The sequence below is a fragment of the Neolamprologus multifasciatus genome, chromosome 15 (assembly GCF_963576455.1).
Source record: "Neolamprologus multifasciatus chromosome 15, fNeoMul1.2, whole genome shotgun sequence".
Taxonomy (NCBI): Eukaryota; Metazoa; Chordata; class Actinopteri; order Cichliformes; family Cichlidae; genus Neolamprologus; species Neolamprologus multifasciatus.
In genome coordinates this window covers 34,296,378-34,318,530 of record NC_140453.1, presented here as the reverse complement: position 1 = coordinate 34,318,530, position 22,153 = coordinate 34,296,378, and the positions used below count along the sequence as shown (strand labels likewise).

General features: G+C 39.8%; 2 protein-coding genes across 6 annotated transcripts in view; one reads left to right on the top strand and one right to left on the bottom strand.

Annotated features, from left to right (window-relative positions):
• The first annotated feature begins 2,129 nt into the window (after positions 1-2,129).
• comp (cartilage oligomeric matrix protein) lies at positions 2,130-18,346 on the top strand. Its single transcript, XM_085132564.1, has 19 exons — positions 2,130-2,662; positions 7,494-7,567; positions 7,684-7,735; positions 7,969-8,117; positions 8,336-8,473; positions 8,659-8,736; positions 9,509-9,661; positions 9,876-9,980; positions 10,203-10,310; positions 10,399-10,558; positions 11,350-11,468; positions 11,755-11,807; positions 11,909-12,102; positions 12,171-12,349; positions 12,451-12,499; positions 12,711-12,907; positions 13,314-13,486; positions 14,710-14,849; positions 15,271-18,346. The coding sequence occupies exons 1-19, from the start codon at positions 2,596-2,598 to the stop codon at positions 15,327-15,329; spliced, it is 2,247 nt and encodes a 748-aa protein (XP_084988690.1). The 5' UTR covers positions 2,130-2,595; the 3' UTR covers positions 15,330-18,346.
• Positions 15,685-22,153, bottom strand: part of crtc1b (CREB regulated transcription coactivator 1b) — a 23,518-nt gene continuing 17,049 nt past the window's right edge. For 4 of the 5 annotated variants that reach the window (XM_085132570.1, XM_085132569.1, XM_085132566.1 and 1 more), the window contains one exon: positions 15,685-22,148. In XM_085132570.1, the coding sequence (XP_084988696.1) occupies positions 21,937-22,148 (212 nt within the window). In that variant the 3' untranslated portion in view covers positions 15,685-21,936. The remainder of the gene's footprint in view (positions 22,149-22,153) is intronic. The other variant, XM_085132567.1, reaches the window with a different exon arrangement.

Genomic DNA, 22,153 nt, shown 5'->3' with positions numbered 1-22,153 from the left:
CCCAGTAACCCTAACCTTAACCACAATCACAACCTAACCCCAAACCCTAACCAATCCCTTCTTGTTTTTTTTTTCCTAAATGGCCATCAGCAGGATTTTTTTTCCAAGTTGTAAAGCTACGACAAAATAACAATGAACTTGGTCAGATGCAATGTTGATCCACGAACAACACAAAGACATCAGCTGTATCATCCTGGGTCTATCACACGTCCTCCGCTTGGAAGGACACACCCAGATCACCCTGGAGACATCCTAGGTGTTCAGGTGATCCCTCTGAAAAAAAGAAAACCAGAGGACCAGTCCTTTTGGTCATAGGGTTACTGGGACTGATCCCAGAGCCAGGCCCGTGGAGGGAGCCTGAAGGAGAGTCTGTGGTAGAAGAGGCCTCAGCCCATGGGGCCTGCCCTGGGGGTCTGATCCCTGGCTGTTGAAGCTAGCTTGAGGGACAAAATGTACTTCACAGTTTATTTAATGGGACAAGAAGCTAAGGACTGAGCCCATAAAACTGTCCATGAAGTGTTTACTGGGTCAGACAGCAAGGGTTTTAGATGTAGATATATTTTACTGCCAGCAGATGAGGCACTTAGACATCGGCTTGACTTTTCTGGAAGCTACATCCATCTTTTTACCCGGTCTTTAGGAGATAACAAGAAGCATTTTAGGCTTTCGATGTTACATATGTAAGGATGTGACACAGTCAGGCTTCAAGTAAACTGTCCACAGCATATATTTTGAAATAACACAGTATACAATGAAATGGTCTGTTTACTATGAAAGTGAATTTCCTCTCTGGTGGCAAAGCTTCATAGACAACTGTACAAGTGATCAACTCCCAGATCAACTCGAGCTTTAAGACTGCAATTGACTCGACTCTAGAAGGTTTCAGAAGCTCTGCCCTAAGCAGGGGCCGGTCCATGTCGAATTTTGGGAATTCTGATTCAGAGGTACACCCTGTTTCTCCATGTGAAGCTTTTTTATGCTACAGCGTGGTGCAAAAGCCGGTTTTCATTACTATTATTCCTTACCCTAAAAATGTAATTCTCATCATTTAAAGACATGTCCAGGGCCAAAATATAATTCTTTTTACATGCAGTATTGGCACTCAGTTGATATTATGTAACCCTGAAGCTGCTGGAAGGTTAAAAAAAGAAACAAACAAACCCAAAAAAACAACAAAGAGAAAACAGAAAAGGGCAGAGGTGAACCTCGAGTCATGTCCTCAGAAACTGAGAAGCCCCCTGATGTGTTCACAAACTGTTGTAGCATAGGCAGCAAACCATCACTAATGAAGTTTGCAGGAGGTTGTTCCACTCGGCTTTTAACCCTAACATTCCTCACAGCAGTAAAGATCAGAGACATAAAATATCTGCTCGATGCATTTTCTATCTATCTATCTATCTATCTATCTATCTATCTATCTATCTATCTATCTATCTATCTATCTATCTATCTATCTATCTATCTATCTATCTATCTATCTATCTATCTATCCCTCTGATTTCTCACACATGCAGACTAGAACAAGCAAGCATTCATATTGTGCTTTGACTGTATGAATGTAACTTTGACTGCTGTCAGCTTTTTAAGTTGATCTGGAGCAAAACATCCAACATCTGCTGATCTCATTACTGACAACTAACCCTACTGCAGGAGTAAAACAACTCTGACCGTCATCAGTGAAAATAATACAGTTCCTGTAGACGTAGCTGATGTCATTGCTCGTAATTATTAATGATGAAAGTGTTGGTGTTTTATTCTGCACGTGCTTCCGTGTATTAGGATTGATTGCTAGCTTTTAATCTCATCTGCAGACCATTAGAGGTGTCTGTGTAAGTGCTACAGATTAAAATGGTACTGTGAGTAAATGTGCTGATATGGTGACAGTCTGGGGTGTTCTGTGGGGAGATTACATGTTTGATCACCTCACTGAAACTATGAAAATGGATGGAAGTTTTAATTTCCTAATAATTTAACTGATCTTGGTGTTTTTTTCTTTGGAAAGTTTCTTTCATTTTGTTCTAATCACAGTTTAAACAAAGCTTGAAAAAACATTCTTGACCTTTTTTTGTAATGGAGCAATCCACAAAAGTGTTTGGACCAGCTTCAGTACATCTGCTCATTTCTTTTCATTGTACTCATTACGTGGTTAGTTGAACCTCGGATCCTTGGATATTCTAGAAACAAACAGCCATTTAAAGAATAATCAACACAGAAATCCAAAAGCAGCAGCCAAACAACCCTCGAAACACTTTCTTCAGCATCGGTGTAAAACAACAAGTGAACAGATTTCTTTACTTGTGTCGTTTTGGAGTGACGTGACCAAAAAACACAGCAAGTAATGCCGCTGTTACACCGCATTGTGGGGGTGTATTTTGTTGTGTAACCAGACGCCTTCTTCTTCCTTTTTCTTGGAGCTTTAAGGGAAGGGATGGAGATGTAAACCACAGGAGGGGGAGTAGAAGTGGCGTATAAAACCTAAAGTAGAGAAGGAAATACCCCAGAACCTTTGTTGGGTTAAGGATCGCAGGAGGAACAGAGGGAAGGAACAGAGTAACCTGCTGTACCTGAACTGGTGCTTTTTGCAGAGGTGAAGACATGCTGTGGTTTCTGGGGCTGACCTGTGTGCTCTGCATAGGAGGGAGCGCTGTTGCAGGACAGAGAGGTGAGAAATACGTTTGATATCGGAAGATTAAAGAGCATTAGCAGTAAACATGACTAAAGGGTAAAGTTTCAGAGTTTTAATTTGAAAGAAACACGAACAATATATGACGACTGATGTGGAGACGCAGCAGAGAAAGAAGGCATAATTTAAAACATTAGAAAATATAAACTGATTTATCCATCTGGGGAAGATATTACAGCCTTTGGTAGTTTCTGGTGACAGGTTAGTGTTTTCTTAAGTAATTAATCTGATAAATGAGTTCAGTTTATTAATGGAAACTGCTATGCAGAACAAGAGAAACGGGTGTTACATAAGAAAAATGACAAAAAAGCTGCAAATGAAATGAATTCAAAGCCAGATTTTATTAATTATTTCAATATGATTTTTTTAAATTAATTATTATATTTATTTTTAGGGGAGGTAGAGCTTTTTGTTATGAAAAATTAGAAAAATAGTCGGGCAGGAACACAAATTGACTTAAAGGAGCTCAAAGCTCACGAGGGCTGGAAAGTTCTGTGCACACAACGAGGGAAAACAATCATAGTGAGATTCCTGTCGTCCAGGACTCAGCCTCCTTTCCATTAGCAGAGACAGTGATTTATGTCCAGCATCTCTTCTCTCTGCTGTGGAATTCATTCGGTAAACACAGTTGCCGCTAACGAGAAGAACACATTTCCTGCTCTACACGCTCAGGAGATTTCTGCTTTTGGTACCCGGTACTGAACTGACCTGCAAATGGTATTTTTAAAACAACAATAAACGTATGGATACAGTGTGTCGTCGCCTGCATTATTATTCAGACTTATTATCAGGTCTTTTTGTCTTTTAGCCGCACTTTAATGTTTTGCTTCACTCTCACGTCTCTCATTGTGTTATTTATGGCCCCAGCAGGAGGTTGTTTTGAGAGGAAAGCCTCCAAAAAACACATTATAGAATTTGTTCAAGACAGATGCTGTTAGCAGATGAATGTTGTGAAGAATCTCAAAAGCTGGATATATGAAGAATCAACTGCTAAACAAAGGTTTAAAAGATCAAATTTAACTAAAAGTTATAAACTGAATTGCTTTCACTGAGTGAAAGTATTTGATCCCCAAGCAAGCAGGGTGTCCAACTCCAGGGCTCAAGGGCCGGTGTCCTTAATCCAACACAGATGATTTTAATGGCTAAATTACCTCCTCAACATGTCTTGAAGTTCTCCAGAGACCTGCTAACTAATCATTTGATTCAGGTGTGTTGACCCAGGGTGAGATCTAAAACCGGCAGGACACTGGCCCTTGAGGCCTGGAGTTGGACACCCCTGACTTAGTACTTAGTGGAGAAACACCTGCTGGTAACCACAGCTTTCAGATGTTTCTTGCAGTTGGTCACCAGGTTTGCAGGAGCGATTGTGGCCACTCTTCTTTACAGAAACTCTCTAAATCCTTTAGGTCCCTTGACTTTCTGTAGGACTGAGGTCTCCAGTCCTTCATGACCTTAATCTACTTTTTCTTTAGCCCCTCCTTTTTTGCCTTGGCAAGGTGTTTTAGGTCACTGTCATGATGGAAGATCCATTCACAAACTCTCTTCAGTGTTCGCAGAAAGTTGATTCTGTTCATGTGGATATATGGTTACCTGGATTACTAAGCATGCATTAAGACATCGTCAGTGAGTTTCTCATCCCGGGATTTTATGCTTCATGGCCCCGCCCATTGTCCCCTCAATGCGCTGAAGTCGTCCTGGACCCCCAGCAGACAAACAGCCTCAAAGCGTAATGTTTCCACCTCCACGCTGGACTGTGGGAATGCTGTTCTTTCTCCAAATACAGCGGGTCAAGTTGATGCCAAAGACTTTGGTTTGGTCTGAGCACAGCACTTTCTCCCGAGCCTCCTCTGAATCGTTTAGATGTTCACTGATGTAGATGTTAAGACAGGCCTGTACATGTGTCTTTCTGAGCTGGGGGAACATGGAGGCTTTGCAAGTTTCAGCCGATCATGGTGTGGTGTATCATCAATGATGTTCGTAGTGTCTGTGGTCCAAGCTTCTCTTGTGTAGTTTTGAGCTGATATGACACCTTCATCATGATCATTGTCAGTCCATGAGGTAGATTCATGCATGGATGCATTAAAGGCAATTGATGGCTATTTTATATTTCTTCCATTTCCAAATGATCCCACCAACAGTTAGCACCTTCTCAACAAGCTTCCTGCTGATGGAGTTGTAGCTCCTATCAGCCTTGTGCAGATCTACAATCTTGTCCCTGATATTCCGTCTTTCTCCAGTAAATGAAAAATTATACACTGTTTGTTTTTTTGTGAGGGAGTAAATTTACAAATTCAGCTGAGGATTAGATAATTATTTCCCCCACCGTGAAATTTTGTTAACTAGGCTTTGTGAAAAAGTGAGATCAAGTCACTATATGTATCCTCTAAGAGACTATCAATATTATCAATACTGTTTTGGCTTCATCTTATTGCCTCTGAATGAATCAGATTACAGGTTCTTAATTAGAGAACAGAAGTTCTCTAATATATTGAACAGAAGTTCAATATATATATATATATATACATATATATATATATATATATATATATATATATATATATATGTATATATATATATATATATATATATATATGTATATATATATATTAAACCACTGAGTTTCAGTTTGACAGACATATTAGACTTTAATATAACTATTCCACAAATATAAAAGTAATTCAAAAACTATATATCTATATATATATATATAGATATAAAAACTTATATCTATAAATTAAACTTCCCACTCGATAGTTGATTTGTGGTTAAATGAAGGCAATTTGCACCAAAACTACAGATCATACTGAAACCAAGCATCCCAGGATACCCATAAGCTTAATTCCAGAAAGCATGTGAGCAGGAAAAATGTCCCATATCTTCTGGATAATCTTGTGTCATTCTATTTCTGGGAATTTTTTTTTTTTACTTCTGACTCCAGTTAATGTGTGGGCTGTGGATTCGAATGAGTCCTGTGGTGGTGGAGGAATGCCAGGCATTAGACTTTGGCATTAAACATGCAGTGGATCATGTTGTACAGGACCTTCCACACACATATCAAAACACTGCTCCCTAGCTAGCTTCCAGTCCCAAACGTTCATCCAACAAAACAATTCCACAGAAAAAGTGAAGCAGTGCAGCAATAAACCAAACCTGCTCCGTGTAGTTATAACTTGAGTTCTTGTTTTCACTGCAAAGTTCTTATTAACTGTTTCTTCAAATTTGTTCTGTATATAAAATTAAATTGTCTAAACTTTTATGTTTTCATTATTTTTAAAGGTTTTCTGTTGTATTTGTTCGTGATTATTTATTCTTATTTTTTCCTTTTGTTTTTAGTTTCAGAGAATCAGCTTGTACATTTAAGGTCCTACTTTTTTTTCCTAGATCATGTAAAATCATATTTTTTATTTAAATACAATACTTCAGTAGGTAAATTTTAACACTAGTTATTTCTAGCTAACTGATCTGACTAAAGGTTAGACAACAGAAAAATGTGTAATTGAAAACAAATTATTCCTGTGAATAGGTGAAACAGGAGAAACTCTGAAGCACTGTAGGGTCATTGACAATGTTGGGCAAGTTACTTTGAAAAAGTAATTAGTTATAGTTACTAGTTACTTCCTCAAATTACTAGGAAAAGTAACTATCTAAAATAAGACAAAAACATCAAATCTGAGTAGAAAAGTTATATTTTTTTACTATAACAACCACAAACATGTTTAATGAATCATTTTCATAACTTGAAATGCAAATATAAATTGTAAAATTTAAAAACCTATGCACAGGTTTTCCAAAGAACAAAGTTATTTGCAGCTATGTGATTGGTTTACCACGACTACTTTATTCTTCCTCAGCCAATCAGCAGCTCTTGTGTGATTGTCGTCCCCCCCAGCTCCCAGTAAGAAGAAGACAGCCGTCTGTGTGTTTGTGTTGAAAAAGAGTAACGTGTCCGCACCGCATTTTCTTGTTAGTAACGGTAATGGCATTGTAATGATATAAATTGTAAAATTAGTTAGATTACTCGTTACTGAAAAAAGTAATGCCATTACTTTTAATGCCGTTTTTCACATCACCACCAGCGGAATCATGGGCTGAGATTTTTCTTACTGAAAGAAGCAATGATTACAGCCTTGGCTTAATTCATAGATTATACTTTCTTGTTAACAACAAATCATAGATGTGAGGAACTTGTGCTTGTGTAGGCTGCTTCACTGCAATGTTAACTCATCTGATTAAATTGCTCATGGATGTGTACAGATGAGTATAACATGATTAGCTCCAATATAAAATTTCAACAAATTTTTTTAACCAATACCTTTAAAAAAAAAACAAGGAATTTTCAATAATGCATTTCTGAACGTGCTCGTTTTCCTTAGAAAGCACGATTTTTTTCAATTTGCACACAATCATTTTTTGTTTTAGTAAAATACAAAAATTACCCCTGAAAAAATGACCTTTTCTGGGCCACACCACAAACCTCTTTCATGCAATGATTCAATTCAATTCAATTCAATTCAATAAAACTTTATTGATCCCGAAGGTTGGCCCCGAAGCTAATTTGGTTATGTACTTTAACTTTGTTAACTCTGCTCACACAATATAACAACTTCAGAAAGGGTTCGAGCTGTCACTTGAGACAGCTAATCATTTCTACACTGAAAGTTTTCAGTTCTTGTGAAATAATGTCCAATATAAATGATGCGTGGGAAGCTGTGTTAAAGATTCCTTACTCTGTTCAACAGCACGGGTGGGGGGGGGGGGGGGATATAAAAGATTTCCTGTACTAATTGGTTTGTTCTCTCTTCAAACCCAGATGGAGAAATTATCAGTCAGATTAAAATGACTAATCTCGTCTTGGGTGAGATTAAAGAGCTTTTGAAGCAGCAGGTAATGCTCTGTCATAAAAATATATTTAACTACATTTACTTGCATTTGATAACAGTTTGACTGTGGATGCTGAGGAAATGCAAAAAGGTATTTAATCTGTTGGTTGTACTTTCCAGATTAAGGAGATTGTATTCTTAAAGAACACAGTGATGGAGTGTGAAGCCTGTGGTGAGTTCACAAGCTCCCTTATCAATGAAGGAATTATGTTTATGTCTGAGAATACACACATTATTACATCATTATTGAAATCTCACTATTATCTTTATCGAACTTGAGCCATTATCCATAATTTTCCACAACTATGAATATTATGATTATGTAGTCCATTAGAAGAAACGGGGGAGAGATTTAAAGACAAAAGGAAACAACTAATAATTTGCTTTGATATCCTCTTTTCTCAGCAATGGGGGGTATGCAACCTCAACCCACCTGTGTGCCCAACTCCTGCCACCCTGGGGTGAGCTTTGTGGAAACACCAGAGGGTGTAAAATGTGGACCCTGTCCTCACGGCATGGAAGGAAACGGTACCCACTGCACTGACGCGGATGAGGTACGAGCAGAGATTTGATAAACAGTTGCTGACAGTACAGTTACAGGTATAACCATTGTAAGGTCAGAAAACTCTCTTCCTGACTTCGTCAACTAGAAAGTGACGAAATAGCTAAAACTTAGACTTTACTAGAAACCCAGTGAAGGACTCATCTAAATGAATGCAGGTCCTCATCCTAAAAACATCCTGATGTGTGTGTGTCTCCTTATTACAAACAGTGCACTGTGAAACCGTGCCACATGGGTGTTCGCTGCATCAACACATCCCCAGGTTTCCGCTGCGGCTCCTGCCCCGCTGGATACACTGGCCCGCAGGTCCAGGGCGTCGGTCTTGCCTACGCCACTGCCAACAAACAGGTCGGCACGATGCAGCGGTTTATGGATCCATTCAACATGAGATCAATTTGGACTTTACGTGGCCGCCCAAAACAAACTTCCTTCTCTCTGCGACTTATTTTTCTTTTTGCCTCCTTTTTCAGTCTTAATGGTAAAGACCATTCCAGTGACTTTGCATTTGTCTTTAACTCTCTGTCCTTTTTAAGGTATGCAGAGATATTAATGAGTGTGATGGTCCCAACAATGGAGGCTGCGTGGCGAACTCCGTGTGTCTGAACACCCCCGTAAGTATGAACAAAGTGAATTTCCATGAAATTGCTGATTAGATCTAAGCCTCAGAGTCATTCTTTGTGTTGGCTGAATATTTGATTTATTTTCATCCTTAATCACTTTTGGCCGTAGCAGCAGCAGTCCTACCTTACAGCCGATACAGTATTGGAAACACAATCCTCTCGGTTAACTGCATGCAACTGTGTCCAAGACAAATTACAACAGAATGTTTTTGAGCAGTCTCTTAATGGTTTAAACTTTATTCCTAAAATGGTAATTTAAATGGAAACAATTTCCATCCATCTATTTTCTTAACTGCCTACTCAGTTCACGGTCGCAGGGGTGCTGGAGCCTAGAAACAGGGTACAGCTTTGGCAGGTCACCAGGACTAATTTGTGGTTGTGCATGTGCTTCAGCTTGAACGGAGAGCGGAGAGGGGTTTTTACTCACTGCAAACATCCTTCTAAAATTCCCAATGCACATCGCAGGATAGTGATAGCTGATAAGTGGTCCCATGGAGAAGGTGTACACTCCACATAGAAAGGCCCTAACCTGTCATTAGTGGATATGCATCAAACTCCAGTCTAGGGTTATCAGTTAGATTGCATAGTGAAGCCCACGGTGAACTCAGTGTTTTGTATAAATGCAGTATATCCCATGCCAAATGTATGTGTAATCTTAGGACTAATATTTCTCCTTCGTTTGCTGTCTGAAGCACTGTGTTTTAAGTTCCATGCTAACACTACCAATGTGGGCACCTGTGACATGGTGGGACGGTTCTATTAGGGCTCTTTCAGATGTGGTCCCTGTAAGACAGGCTATACTGGGGATCAGCAAAAAGGCTGTAAGCCTGAAAGAGCCTGTGGCAATGGCCAACCCAACCCCTGCCACGCCAGCGCAGAGTGCATCGTCCATCGAGAGGGGACCATCGAGTGCCAGGTGAGAAAATAAAACTTTTATGTTTTAGCTGCTTGGATTTAGCTTTGATGGGTTATCAAAGCTATTACAACATTCCTTCCTCATTATGTTATGACAATAATAGCAGCTATTGGGAAATAGCTGTTTGAGCACTTATGCTCATGTTGTGCAGACCACAAAACAGAGCCAATAAAAGCATTATGTACAGCTTCTAAAACATTTTCCATCCTTATAGTGTGGAGTCGGATGGGCTGGCAATGGCTACGTGTGTGGTCCTGACACCGACATTGATGGTTTCCCAGATGAAAAACTGGACTGTCCTGATAGTAACTGCAACAAGGTAAATCTCCTTCATATCTAAGAGAACTCTCTGAAAGTTAGCCATATAAAAACAGCTTATTTAGCTGTGAAGAAGATCAAAGATCTTATAAAAATGTGACATAAAAGAAGATGTTGTCATACTTTAAATTCAAACCTCAATCTCAGATCAAAGAAGGTCTTTATCACTTTATACAAAACAAGTACAAATTAAAACTTACCCATCTGATTATGTTTCTTCCAGGATAACTGTCTCACTGTTCCAAACTCTGGTCAAGAAGATGCTGACAGTGATGGAATTGGAGATGCCTGCGATGAAGACGCAGATGGGGATGGGATCTTAAATACACAGGTTCATACACAAAGGATACTGAGGTTGAAAGAAAATATAGTAAAATCATGTAACTTTGCTCTCGGGGACTAAAACATCTTTTTCCCAGGATAACTGTGTGTTGGTGCCCAATGTGGACCAGAGGAACATCGATGAGGATGACTTTGGCGATGCCTGCGACAACTGTCCTGCCGTCAAAAACAATGACCAGAAAGACACAGACGTGGACAAATATGGAGATGAATGCGATGAGGATATCGATGGCGATGGTAAAGACTTTGTGAAAATCGATTTTAAATCTATATTAATTATAAGACCTATTAACTCTGGCTGTTAATTAGAAACACTGACATGTATTGATATGCCTTTAATTTGAGATGTGATTTGAATGTGAATTTGATACATGAGATTTTTACAACCTATCAACTGGAATCATTTTCATGTTATGACAGAGTGTGTGTGTGTGTGTGTGTGTGTGTGTATGCACTCATTTAACCATCTTAGTGAGAACTATTTTGAACTTTAGACAATTAGATTGGTGACATTTTGGAAAATGAGGACCTGTGAGCCACAAACACTCCTGTAAAGGCTTGGTTGAGATTTTCTTTAGGTTTAAAATTAGAATGAGGTTTTAATTTATGGTTATGCATGTAGATGGGATGGTTAAGATTACGATAATGGGTCAGACAAAGATTTTGTATTTATTTATTTATTGGGTATGTCATAGTCAAATGTGTGGAAATGTCTTCGTGTTGGTAGGTGGATTTGGTTTCCTTTAAACATACTTTATCAGCATGGTAGTGCTACAGGTGTGTAGTTGAGAACGAGTATGGTCTGACCAACCAGACTAAGTAATCATGAGCATTAGAGATGCCAGCAGGGTCAACAAATTAATCCACAAGGCTGGAACCATCACTGGCCAGAATCTGGAGACATCTGAGTCAATGGTGGACAAGAGGACAGTGAACAAACTGCTGTCCATCACTGACAACACATTAAAGCTATGTGCCTGTCTTCGGGTTACTATAATATTTTCTAACATTCCCAATGTTAACCCCAGGAATTCCCAATCACCTTGACAACTGCAAAAGGGTCCCAAATGCTGACCAGAAAGATCGAGACGGTGACAAAGTGGGAGATGCCTGCGACAGTTGTCCCTATGATTCCAACCCTGACCAGGTGAGAAATGTATTCACACGTTACATCAATATCTTGCAAAAAGGCACGAGAAGTTAAGCAGTTAATCTTAAGTAGAAAATCTTGCTTTTAATGACCTCTAGTGGTTTAACTTGTTAGTCTGCAACAGTAATTTGGTATAGCGTGTACTCCAGGATGTAGCATCACACTCATGGTGCATTATTCAGTCCACATTGTCTTTCCTAGCTGGGATTATCATTGCCATTGTCTGCTTATTATTCTTTGGAAAATTTCATATCTGAAATTCAACTCAACTTATGTTTCTCAGATGGATGCGGACAATGATTTGATTGGCGACCCCTGTGACACTAACAAGGACAGGTATTGTGTGAGCTCATCAGTCAAGTCACTTGTATTTATCTGCTCTGTTTTCATACTCCAAGTCAAATTTGCACCTACTATAACATCTGTCTCTTGTCCAGTGATGGCGATGGTCACCAAGACTCTCGGGACAACTGCCCAGCGGTCATCAACAGCTCTCAGTTGGATACTGACAAAGATGGAAAGGGAGACGAGTGTGATGATGACGATGACAACGATGGGATCCCAGACCTGCTGCCACCTGGTCCTGATAACTGCCGTCTGATCCCCAACCCTCTACAGGAGGACTCTGACGGTGTGTGTTGACATATTAAAATAAAAGTTTGTGCTTTACTTACGCCTAATATCTACCTATCCTCCTAGGTAATGGCGTGGGTAATGTATGTGAGAAGGATTTCGACAACGACACCATAATTGACCCGATAGACGTCTGTCCAGAAAACGCAGAGGTCACCCTCACTGACTTCAGAGAGTACCAGACAGTCGTTTTAGATCCAGAAGGAGACGCACAAATCGATCCTAACTGGGTGGTGCTGAACCAGGTCAAGCAATTATGGCTTTGATTTTTGCTGTTCTACTTTTTTGCCAGAATAACTTGTCATGAAATAACATTTCTCTATAATCCACTGTTCTGTTTGTACAGGGAAGAGAGATCGTGCAGACTATGAACAGCGATCCTGGATTGGCTGTTGGTAAAAAACTGTTTGACATTTCAAGAAAATATAAAATATAAATATTAAACTGCCATCTGAAATGACCGAAAATAGCATGGATTTGTTTAAAGGAAACCAAATCCACCTACTAACAGGCCCGTGGCTGTTGCTTTAATTTACTGCACATAGAGCTAAACGTCTATGCTACATTTTAAAAACAAAATCTGATGTGAAATAATTTGTCCTGCAGGTTACACGGCTTTCAGCGGAGTAGATTTTGAAGGAACATTTCATGTTAATACGGTAACGGACGACGACTATGCAGGTTTTATATTTGCGTACCAGGACAGCTCCAGCTTCTACGTGGTGATGTGGAAGCAGGTGGAGCAGATCTACTGGCAGGCAAACCCGTTCAGAGCCGTGGCAGAACCAGGAATCCAACTGAAGGTATGTCACTGCCGTACTGTTTGCAAGAAATTCCAGCTCCACTTCAGGATAACAGATTAGTCGTAAAGAGACTATGAGCTGTAACTAGTAGTTGTATTAATATTTAATCTATGGTTTAAATGCTTTATAGGGTCAAGGTTTTGCAGCACAGTCCATTTGAAGAAGTGTCCATAATGAAATAATGAGCTAAAAGACGATTATTTTCACTGCCTTGTGTCTTACAACCAACCAGTTAAACCTTAAAACAATTTTAGTTGCCATGGTCAGAAAATGGTAGTAAATTTGTTGATAATCTGTAGATTTAGTAGAGGCATACAAACATATGAGTTGTGAACTAATCTATAATAAAAAAATCAAAAACAAAATGTGATCGCAAACACGTTATCCCTTTTTTACTCTTCTTAAGGCAGTGAAATCAAACACAGGTCCAGGTGAAAACTTGCGGAACGCTTTGTGGCACACGGGCGACACCACCGAGCAGGTGAAGCTCCTGTGGAAAGATGCTCGCAATGTTGGCTGGAAAGATAAGACCTCGTACCGCTGGTTCCTCCAGCACCGGCCTGCTGACGGCTACATCAGGTACCGTGACACACAATTAACGCTGATGTTTTGTATAAGCCACAGACTGGAAAATAACATTCATCTTATAATAGAGAGTGTGTGTGTATATTTGTTTAATCATCTCAGTGAGGACCAGTTCGAGCATTGGACCATTAGATTGGGGACATTTTGAAAAACTGAGGACCTTGAGATTTTCTTTAGGTTTAACATTAGAATAAGGTTTTAATATATAGATGGGATGGTTAAGAGTACGATAAGGGGCTAGACAAAGGTTTTGTATTTATTTATCTATTGGGTGTGTCATAGTCAAATATGTGGAAATGTCTCTGTGCCTGTGAAAATACTTTCTCAGCATGAAAGTGTGACAGGTGTGCGTCTGTGTGAGATGGGTGCGGTCTGATCAACAAAACTGAGTAATCATGAGTATCAGTGCCAGAGATGCCAGCAGGATCAACAAATTAATCCCCAATGCTGGAACCATCACTGGCCAGAATCTGGAGACATCTGAGCCAATGAGGGACAAGAGATCACTGAACAAACGGCTGTCGATCATGGACAGCAAATTAAAATATTTTGAAAAAGTGAGGACCTCTGGGCCCGTGACACACCTTCAAAGGCTGGGTTAAAGGTTTAGGTCCTGCTTGAGGCCTAAAATTAGAATGAGGTTTTTAAGTTGTGGTTATAATAATAATAGATTGCATTTATAGAGCGCTTTTTGGGGCCCTCAAAGCACTGTACAATTCCACTATTCATTCACACACTGGTGGAGGCAAGCGCCATCGGTGAATTGTCTTGCCCAAGGATACAACGACCGAGACTGTCTGAGCCGGGGCTTGAACCGCCACCCTCCGGTTACAAGACGAACTGCCAACTCTTTGAGCCACGATCGCCCGGCTTATATATGTAGCCGGGATGGTTACGGTTACTATAAGGGGCCTTCCAAAGATATCCATGCAAACTCGTGTGTATTTATGTACGTGTGTCATAGTCAAATGTGTGGAAACATCTGTGTGTCAGTGGAAACATTTTCTCAACATGATAGTGCCAGAGGCATGTAGTCGAGAATAGATGAACATGTACAGTGAATACATGCAACAGTTTTATAAATATTTCAATAAAAGTAAAAATTTGAATACATTGGTGGTGCTAGAGAAAAAGAATCAGCCATAAAATGTAATTCTGCAAGTGTTATTGACACTTTGTTAATGCAATGTTTGTTGCTGTGCTTTGTCGGTTTGCAGAGTTCGTTTCTACGAGGGCACTCAAATGGTAGCGGACACGGGCGTCATCATAGACGCGACCATGAGAGGAGGCCGACTGGGAGTCTTCTGCTTCTCCCAGGAGAACATTATCTGGGCCAACCTGCGTTATCGCTGCAACGGTGAGTGAAACATTCAGAAGAGTTGAAAGGCTGGACTGCAGCCACGAAGCGCTTTTCATTTATTCAACAATGTTCCTCTGCCAAGGAAAGAACTGTTTCTTTGTCAGCAGGAAACACCGAGCCAAATTTCACAAAGCAATCAAACATAAGCCATTTCAGTTTTAGTGGCTATATTTAGAACACTTTCCTAAATATGAAAAATATTGCTTTTACCTTGCAGAGGATTCGCTCTCCAAGTGCCCTGCTAGCTTTTGAAGCCAGTCATGTCTGATGTTGGCTAACTTGGTTATTTGGTGTGTTTTTGTCACACAGTTATGCACTGACTGGAAGTATGCTATTATTAGCAGAGCCATGAATGCTGCCACAGATGTGTGATTTTTCAAACTGAATTGTGAACTAGCTTTCCACTGTGTTTCTTCAGACACTCTTCCAGAGGATTTTGATGCCTACAGAGCCCAGCAGGTCCAGCTGGTAGCCTGATGACAACAAACAGGCCCAATGCACAGCTGGATCTCAGAAAGAAGATCATCACGGCGATAAAAGTTTAATTAAAAATCCAACAGAAGTGTTGGAAATGTCTCCAGTGAAAATCGATTGATTGTGCTGCAGAGCAACGGTAATATGTGTTCAAAGGGAAGTGGTATAATGTTAGATTAAAAATTATATAACATTTTCCACTTCAGAAAAACCACTTGAAAAGATTGGACTGTCACTAATGAATAAATGTTGTTGTGTGGGAATCTGATGTCTGTGCATACTGAAACCATGGATATCAAACATGCATCTAATATCCCTGTTTAGATGCATCCACTTGGGGATTTTAGCGCTTACCATCTTGTGTTTTTTAAACTAGATGTCATTAAGACACTGGACATTCACCATAAGGGATCTGTATATGACAATGTAGTCACTCCCCAAAGCAGGCCATGCTTTTCTCTCAATTTTACTCTAAATGGGTAAATAATTTACAAAATAAAAATTAAATTGTATTAAAGAGAACCTGAAGCTAGCAACTGAAACAATATATTTATGAGTAAACTGTTTACTGTGGGCATAAATTGAGTGAGCAGTAGGGTCATTTTGTTATAGACTTCTATACAAATTGGCTAATTTTAGCATTGAGAAGAATCGCCCCCTGCTGGTCATTAGAAATAATGCAAGTTTAAAGCACTTAAGAATCAGCTCGACTTCTCAGACCGAGAAGTTTTATAGCACAGTCTATAACAGAGGAAGGTAAATTACATTTCCTTTAATAAAATTACGTTAATGATCATTCAATTTAAAATTGGCTTTATAGGTATTATATGTTAGTAAACAGGAACAAGCCGAACATGTGATTTTAAGTAACAGACTTGACTTGCTTTTTGTTTTCAAACTCAACAGCTTTTAGTGGAAATTAACATTCTGAACAAGTCACAAGCATGCACATATCCAAAATAATCTTTTAAATTTGCATTTGGAAATACAGATTACAAAATAGAAACAATAGCAAAGACAATATACAACAGGGTCGAAACATCATGCATGTCCACAGCAACACGCTGTGATGTGACACTGGACAGTTTCTTTTTAATCGGCATATTCTGCAAATCAAGACTATGTGCAGAGAAAAATCTGTCTTCCACATTCAATTTAATTTGACTTTTTTTTTCTTATAAACAAATGGTCACAGAAAGAGAATCACATGGCAACAAATAAATAACTACAGTTCTGTTACTACGACTTACAGGACAACAGTGATATAATGCTATTCTCACTAGAAGCTTTAAGTGGAACTTAAACTCTGTTTTTTTATTTTTGTTTACACATTTTAATTAACTGTAGAGTCATTTATAAAACCCCATATTATTAAAGGGACATTTGAGTCAAACCTAAAGTCTCTGGGAACAAGCAGTACAGACCAAGCAGCAACTCTTTCCTTGTATTCTGGGACTGAGGGCACACCTTTAATCGCACGCTCCTGTTTGAACATCACTCATCAAACTTTTTTCAGTTTGTGACAAAAATGCAGTTTGTGCCTTTTTATGGCAAAAAAAGGGAACGGGCTGTGCCGAGAAGTACCTCAAGTAAGTGACGTCTCAGACTAAAATAAGTAAAAGTCTCAAAACTAAACAGTGTATCAGACATAAAAAGACATTTTCAGATGACCTGTGCATCTTATATTTGAAATAAATGGACCTCCAGCTCTCTGCATTTCACCATGTTGTCTCAGAATCGGCCTATTTTGTGAAATTACTTCAAATCTGATCAACAAACCTGACATTTTTAGTCTCTTTTACTAATTTTAAACTAAAGTGTTAGCTGCCTTGCATGAAGTCAAGTCTATTACCAGAGTTATAATTACTTTTAGATAAAACCACGAAGAAGGCGTTAACACACCTCATCAGCAGTTTCTAAGTGGTGTGAGTTCAGCACGAGCTCCTCTCTAGTACATGTTCTTGTTTTAACTGTTAGGCTTGCAGGTGGATATTTTAGACAGGAAAAAATATGACAAACCTGTAGTTTCGAGTTTTAGCTATTAGAGTAAAGTCAGACTGTGTTGTAGAACTGTTACTGGCAGCATGTGTATTTAATGGCTCAGTCACAGTAGAGTAAAAACAGGATGGAACCTCCTTGCGCCTAGTAAAGGAAAATTGGTGGTTGCCCCATGAATGCATTGACTTATTTATTTATTTTCTGTCGGAGACCAACCGTAATTAGTTGCACCCGAGGCTGACCGCACACCACCTCTGCACAGATCGCCTTGTGGGAGGCAATCGGTCTCTAATTTTCAAATGCAGCCAAAACTGCCACCACAGTGCAATCAATCTGAGTCGGTCTGCAGCGATGAGCACAGTGGGCTCGACTCAGCTGGTTGCAAACTGTTTGTATTCTGTTCATATCGCTGAGGTTCTCACTAGACTCTAAATGCCTAATGTGAAGTTTTATATGTAGCCAAGTCTCATTATCACCAACAGACTGCATGTAATAGTCCCTTTGACCCTATTCAATCGCAAAGTCATGCCATCCTGAAGCCATCTTAAAAGCAATAAGTTCCTGTGAGGATGGCAACGCACTCTGAGTGCTTGCATACCACTTTCAAACCACGGTTTACTCTAGTGTGACTGTGACGTATATAGCTAATTAGTGTTTGAATCTGTGTGTGTGTGTGTGTGTGTGTGTGTGTGTGGTGTGACCAACAAAGAAACACATTCGGAATGCTTATCCTTTCCAACACAAGCACACAAGCTGCACTGGAGTAAGCCCTTTCTAGTTTTGCATCCCCTAAGATCTTCACAGATTAAAAAACAAGACAAGCCAAAATATAGTTTACAAAGGAAAATAGAGAATTCATCTTTTCTTTGACATGAAAATATTTCCGGAGTATACATCTGGTGTGAAACAGTCAGCATTCACGTCAGGCAGAACAGTCTCTGCTCAAAAGCCAAGAAATCACAAATAAAGTGCGAAGCAACCAGTGGACTAAACATTGCACACACATACACAAAAAAACAAAACAAAGAAATAAACCAAGAAATAAAAAAACCCCAACACACACAGTTGCATTTTACCCAGTCCAGAACGTGACATGATAGGCAACAACAACAAAAACTATCATATCCGGTGTCTTGAGAAGCACTCCACTTCAGCATAGCTAGTTTAAAGTCCTGCACATAACATTTTATAATAATCTGCTCGACGTGTCTATCATGTCATGCGGCTGACTGCGTAACACAGAAGCGTCAGAAGAGTCAAGTTCACATATGCAAACGATCAGCGCACGTGCCAATCTGCAACTTCCACGGGACGGATCCCGCATCAACAAAGCCAAGGAGAGGGCCGGAACGACCGCAAGGTCTTTCTATACAAGAAGGGACCGCTTTACACTCGTACGCAGAGAGATGCTACAGTAGTAGGAGAAAGCGTGGAACAAGCAACAGTCTGATTCCTTAAAAGGAGAAAAGGGGCAAATGAAAGTGCAGAGAGAAATGGAAGCCTGGTCGCCGTCTGTGACGGACCAAACGCACCAAACATCGTTGGGTTCATTTGGCAAAGGGTTAAAACTAGGACACTGCCACTTAAAATACATTCTTTTATCATTTATCAAGTAGCATTGTACATAGATGGAGGTAACAGAGTCACTGAACAGGAAAAACCCTTACATGCATCCCTTTAGACTTTGTGGTAGTGTTACGTTACACAAATCAAACCTGCAGAGCTATAGAAGGCCTTCATTTAGAGGTTTTGACTGTCAGGTAAGTCATGCATTTTGTTTCAGCTATAGCATATGTACAAGGTCAGCAGGACGAAAGAAAGGAGATGGCAGGAAAGCTCAAATCACTGGCGTTATTGGCAGCACGACAGTGCACGTGACGCTTAATATCTTTTAGGTACACAGACCTTTGGAAATGTAATCCGTAGAGTGTGTTTTCTACACCTTTGTTTCGGAGGCTTGAAGGAAAAATCCAACGTTAGCTGCTTTACACGAAGCAGAATTAGTGTGTGTCGCATTTTTCTTCATCCTGTGGTTAATGCAAAAGTTTGACACGGGTTCATTTAGGGTCAGGGGCAAAGGGTGTCTTTCTAAAGCAGCAATTTTGCACTATGTTCAACAGTCGCACAGGACGAAAAGGGAGATTCAGGTAATTAAATAAATAACAATTTACAGTTATTGAGGCCAAAACTTCAAAATTAAGCTGGATTTATGCTTCTCTGGTATCGAAATGAATTTGTATTCCACTTGTTGATTGTCATTAGCACCACCACGACACACTACAACATCATACACGCGCACACTCCCAATAGTGTCAGTTTTCTGGCGTAGAGCCACGATGTTTAGTCTTTAAAAGAGATGCCGCACAATTCCAGTTTTTAAGTGAGGCGATTTTTAATTCTGTCATAAACTACAAAGCCCTTAAAGTCTTAAAATATTATACGGCCTGCACGACATTTACCATGTTTGACATTTTAGGTTCCATTTTAATCTGCAATAATGTTTCTCTTTAAAATAAAATTGACATCTCCAAAGTCTACCGTCTGTAATAGAAGAGTCACACTGCTTGAAGAAGAATAAATCCAGCTTAACGTGCAAACTCTAATAAAACACCAGAGGTGGATTTTTCCTTCAAGCATCTTATTTGTCTCATTTTGCATAGGAATCACAGGCCCGTTGAAGGCAAACAAAAACCGTTGATGGAAGTTTACAGCAGACAAGAAAACACTTCAACTGAGACGAACCGTCCAGCTGTAGAGGTAAACCAAACGTGATTCCTTTTTCTTTTTTTTCAGCAAGGGGGATTTGGGAACTCTTCCCATCAGCGCTGTGAGTAAAAATATTAGCACATCTGTACACAAACGTTACAATATAACAAACATGATCCCACAGACTGCACGTGACTCTCAGGGAAACTCTGACAAAAGATTTAGGCGTGCTGACCGACCCCTTAAAGTCTGTCTGCGTATTCAAATGATGCGAGTCTGTGTGGTGTTCATTTGGTTGCAGAAAAATCAGATTGCACACAATACTTACTATACTTACTTACTATAAATAGATTTATATAGCCATATTCTACTTTGTCTACTTTATCCCATCCTCTCATAAACTAGAAGCGTGGAGCTTATGAAAACCAAGTAGTTCAGTAAGAAATACCCACGCGTCGAGTCAGCTGCGTTTTTGTTAGAGCTTCCCTGTAAAGGAGCAAAAAGCCTCCCCACAATTGCACTCCATCTCTAACACTTCAAACCCGCCTTTGACTTTTTTTTCTCGTTTTTGCCCCGCTTTAGAAAACATCCAACAATTTGGCTATAAAGTGTACCGCTACAAAATACAGTACATTGATTTGTCAAACCTTACACAACATAACCACAAACATCACTGACCAAAGGTTTCTCTCAAATACGAGAAAACGTTACAGTAAGTTACGAAAATACGCTGTCACGTTAGACACTTAAGTAGAACAGTAGAATACTCCCGTAAGGCAAAATCAGGTGATTTCACAGTGACGACTTTAAAAGATTTCAGTGATCTCTGGTTTAAAAACAGACACCTTCCTTCACTGAGAAGAGGGTCGGCCTGAACGTGTGTATATGTATGTATTCTGGCTTTTCATCAGGAGAAAATAAATTTAGATGCTTCTGTTTTTCTTCCTGATGATTTTTCTCAGTTAAAGATCACGTGTGTGGCTTTAAGCCAACGCATTTCCGGAGCACGCAGCATTTTTTGGAGCGGTGCTAAAAAAACCTGTCGTATTTGGATTGGACTGTTGGGCTGCAGCATGGTTAACGGTCGCCACATCTTACATCAGAAAATGGCACACTGAACACCGAAGGGCAACTATGGGGAGGTTTTGCACTCCTCGATAAACCAAAAATAGCTTAATAAACACATTTATAAATATGTTAGTAATCAATAAATAGACACAAATTACATCAGTGCAATATTACACGATGCCTACAGAAAACATTTTGGCATCAAATTGAAATTATGAAATGGAATATAAAATCTTTAACCAAATAAATAAATAGAACATATAAATAGATGAAGCATAAAAACATACAAGTACACAATGAAAATAACATTTGGTTGTCAAAAATAAAGCTTTGAGTGTGAAATAGAAAGCCGTTATGGCATGATGGGAAAACCGTTCTTTTTCATTGCACAGTATGAGCAAAGCGACCATGTTTTTTTTCGGTTTCTTTTTCCTCGCTCTCTTTTTTCTTAAAAAACACGGCCGCTTATATCGGGTGCAGTTTTGCCCAATGTCCTAGCAGCTTCCTGCTACAAGCAAATATCAACAAAATAAATAATAAAGCGGATATGAAAAGAAAAGAAAACCGCCAAATGTGCGTTTTTGGAATATATGTGGCATGTAATGGTAAACTGTAAACACAGTAGGCTAGCAAAAGCGCTGAGCGACCAATCTCATTTAAAACGACAGCGAGGCAATCCCCCCGGCGAGCCGCTGGATGTCTTTTTTCCCCCCTGTTGTCTTTTGGTGCCGCATTGTTTCAAAGGGCAAAGTCGGACAGCTGGACGGCCATGCAACGAGGAAGAGGGATCATCCTGCCCTTTGGTTCTCTCCGTTAACGAGTTTTCTTTTTCTTCACGTCACAGCCTGTCCATTCTAAACGTGTCCTCGGTGGCGGGGTCGGCAAGCACCATGTCGGGGTCGTTGAGCATGTGCAGTCCGTCCAGGGTGAGCGGGTCGATCTTCAGCTCGTCCAGAGGGAATTGAGAATCTGCGTCGAAGCTGACGTCGCCAACTCCCGCAAGAGAGTTGGTCAGCTCTTTGGACAGGCTTGGCGGAGACTCACCTGTGACTGAG

Bases quoted from the DNA above. Each gene is read 5' to 3' on its own strand.
- comp (XM_085132564.1), top strand. From the start codon at position 2,596: ATGCTGTGGTTTCTGGGGCTGACCTGTGTGCTCTGCATAGGAGGGAGC. The intron at 2,663-7,493 runs GTGAGAAATACG...CTTCAAACCCAG, and splicing joins CGCTGTTGCAGGACAGAGAG to ATGGAGAAATTATCAGTCAG. The intron at 9,981-10,202 runs GTAAATCTCCTT...TGTTTCTTCCAG, and splicing joins CTGATAGTAACTGCAACAAG to GATAACTGTCTCACTGTTCC.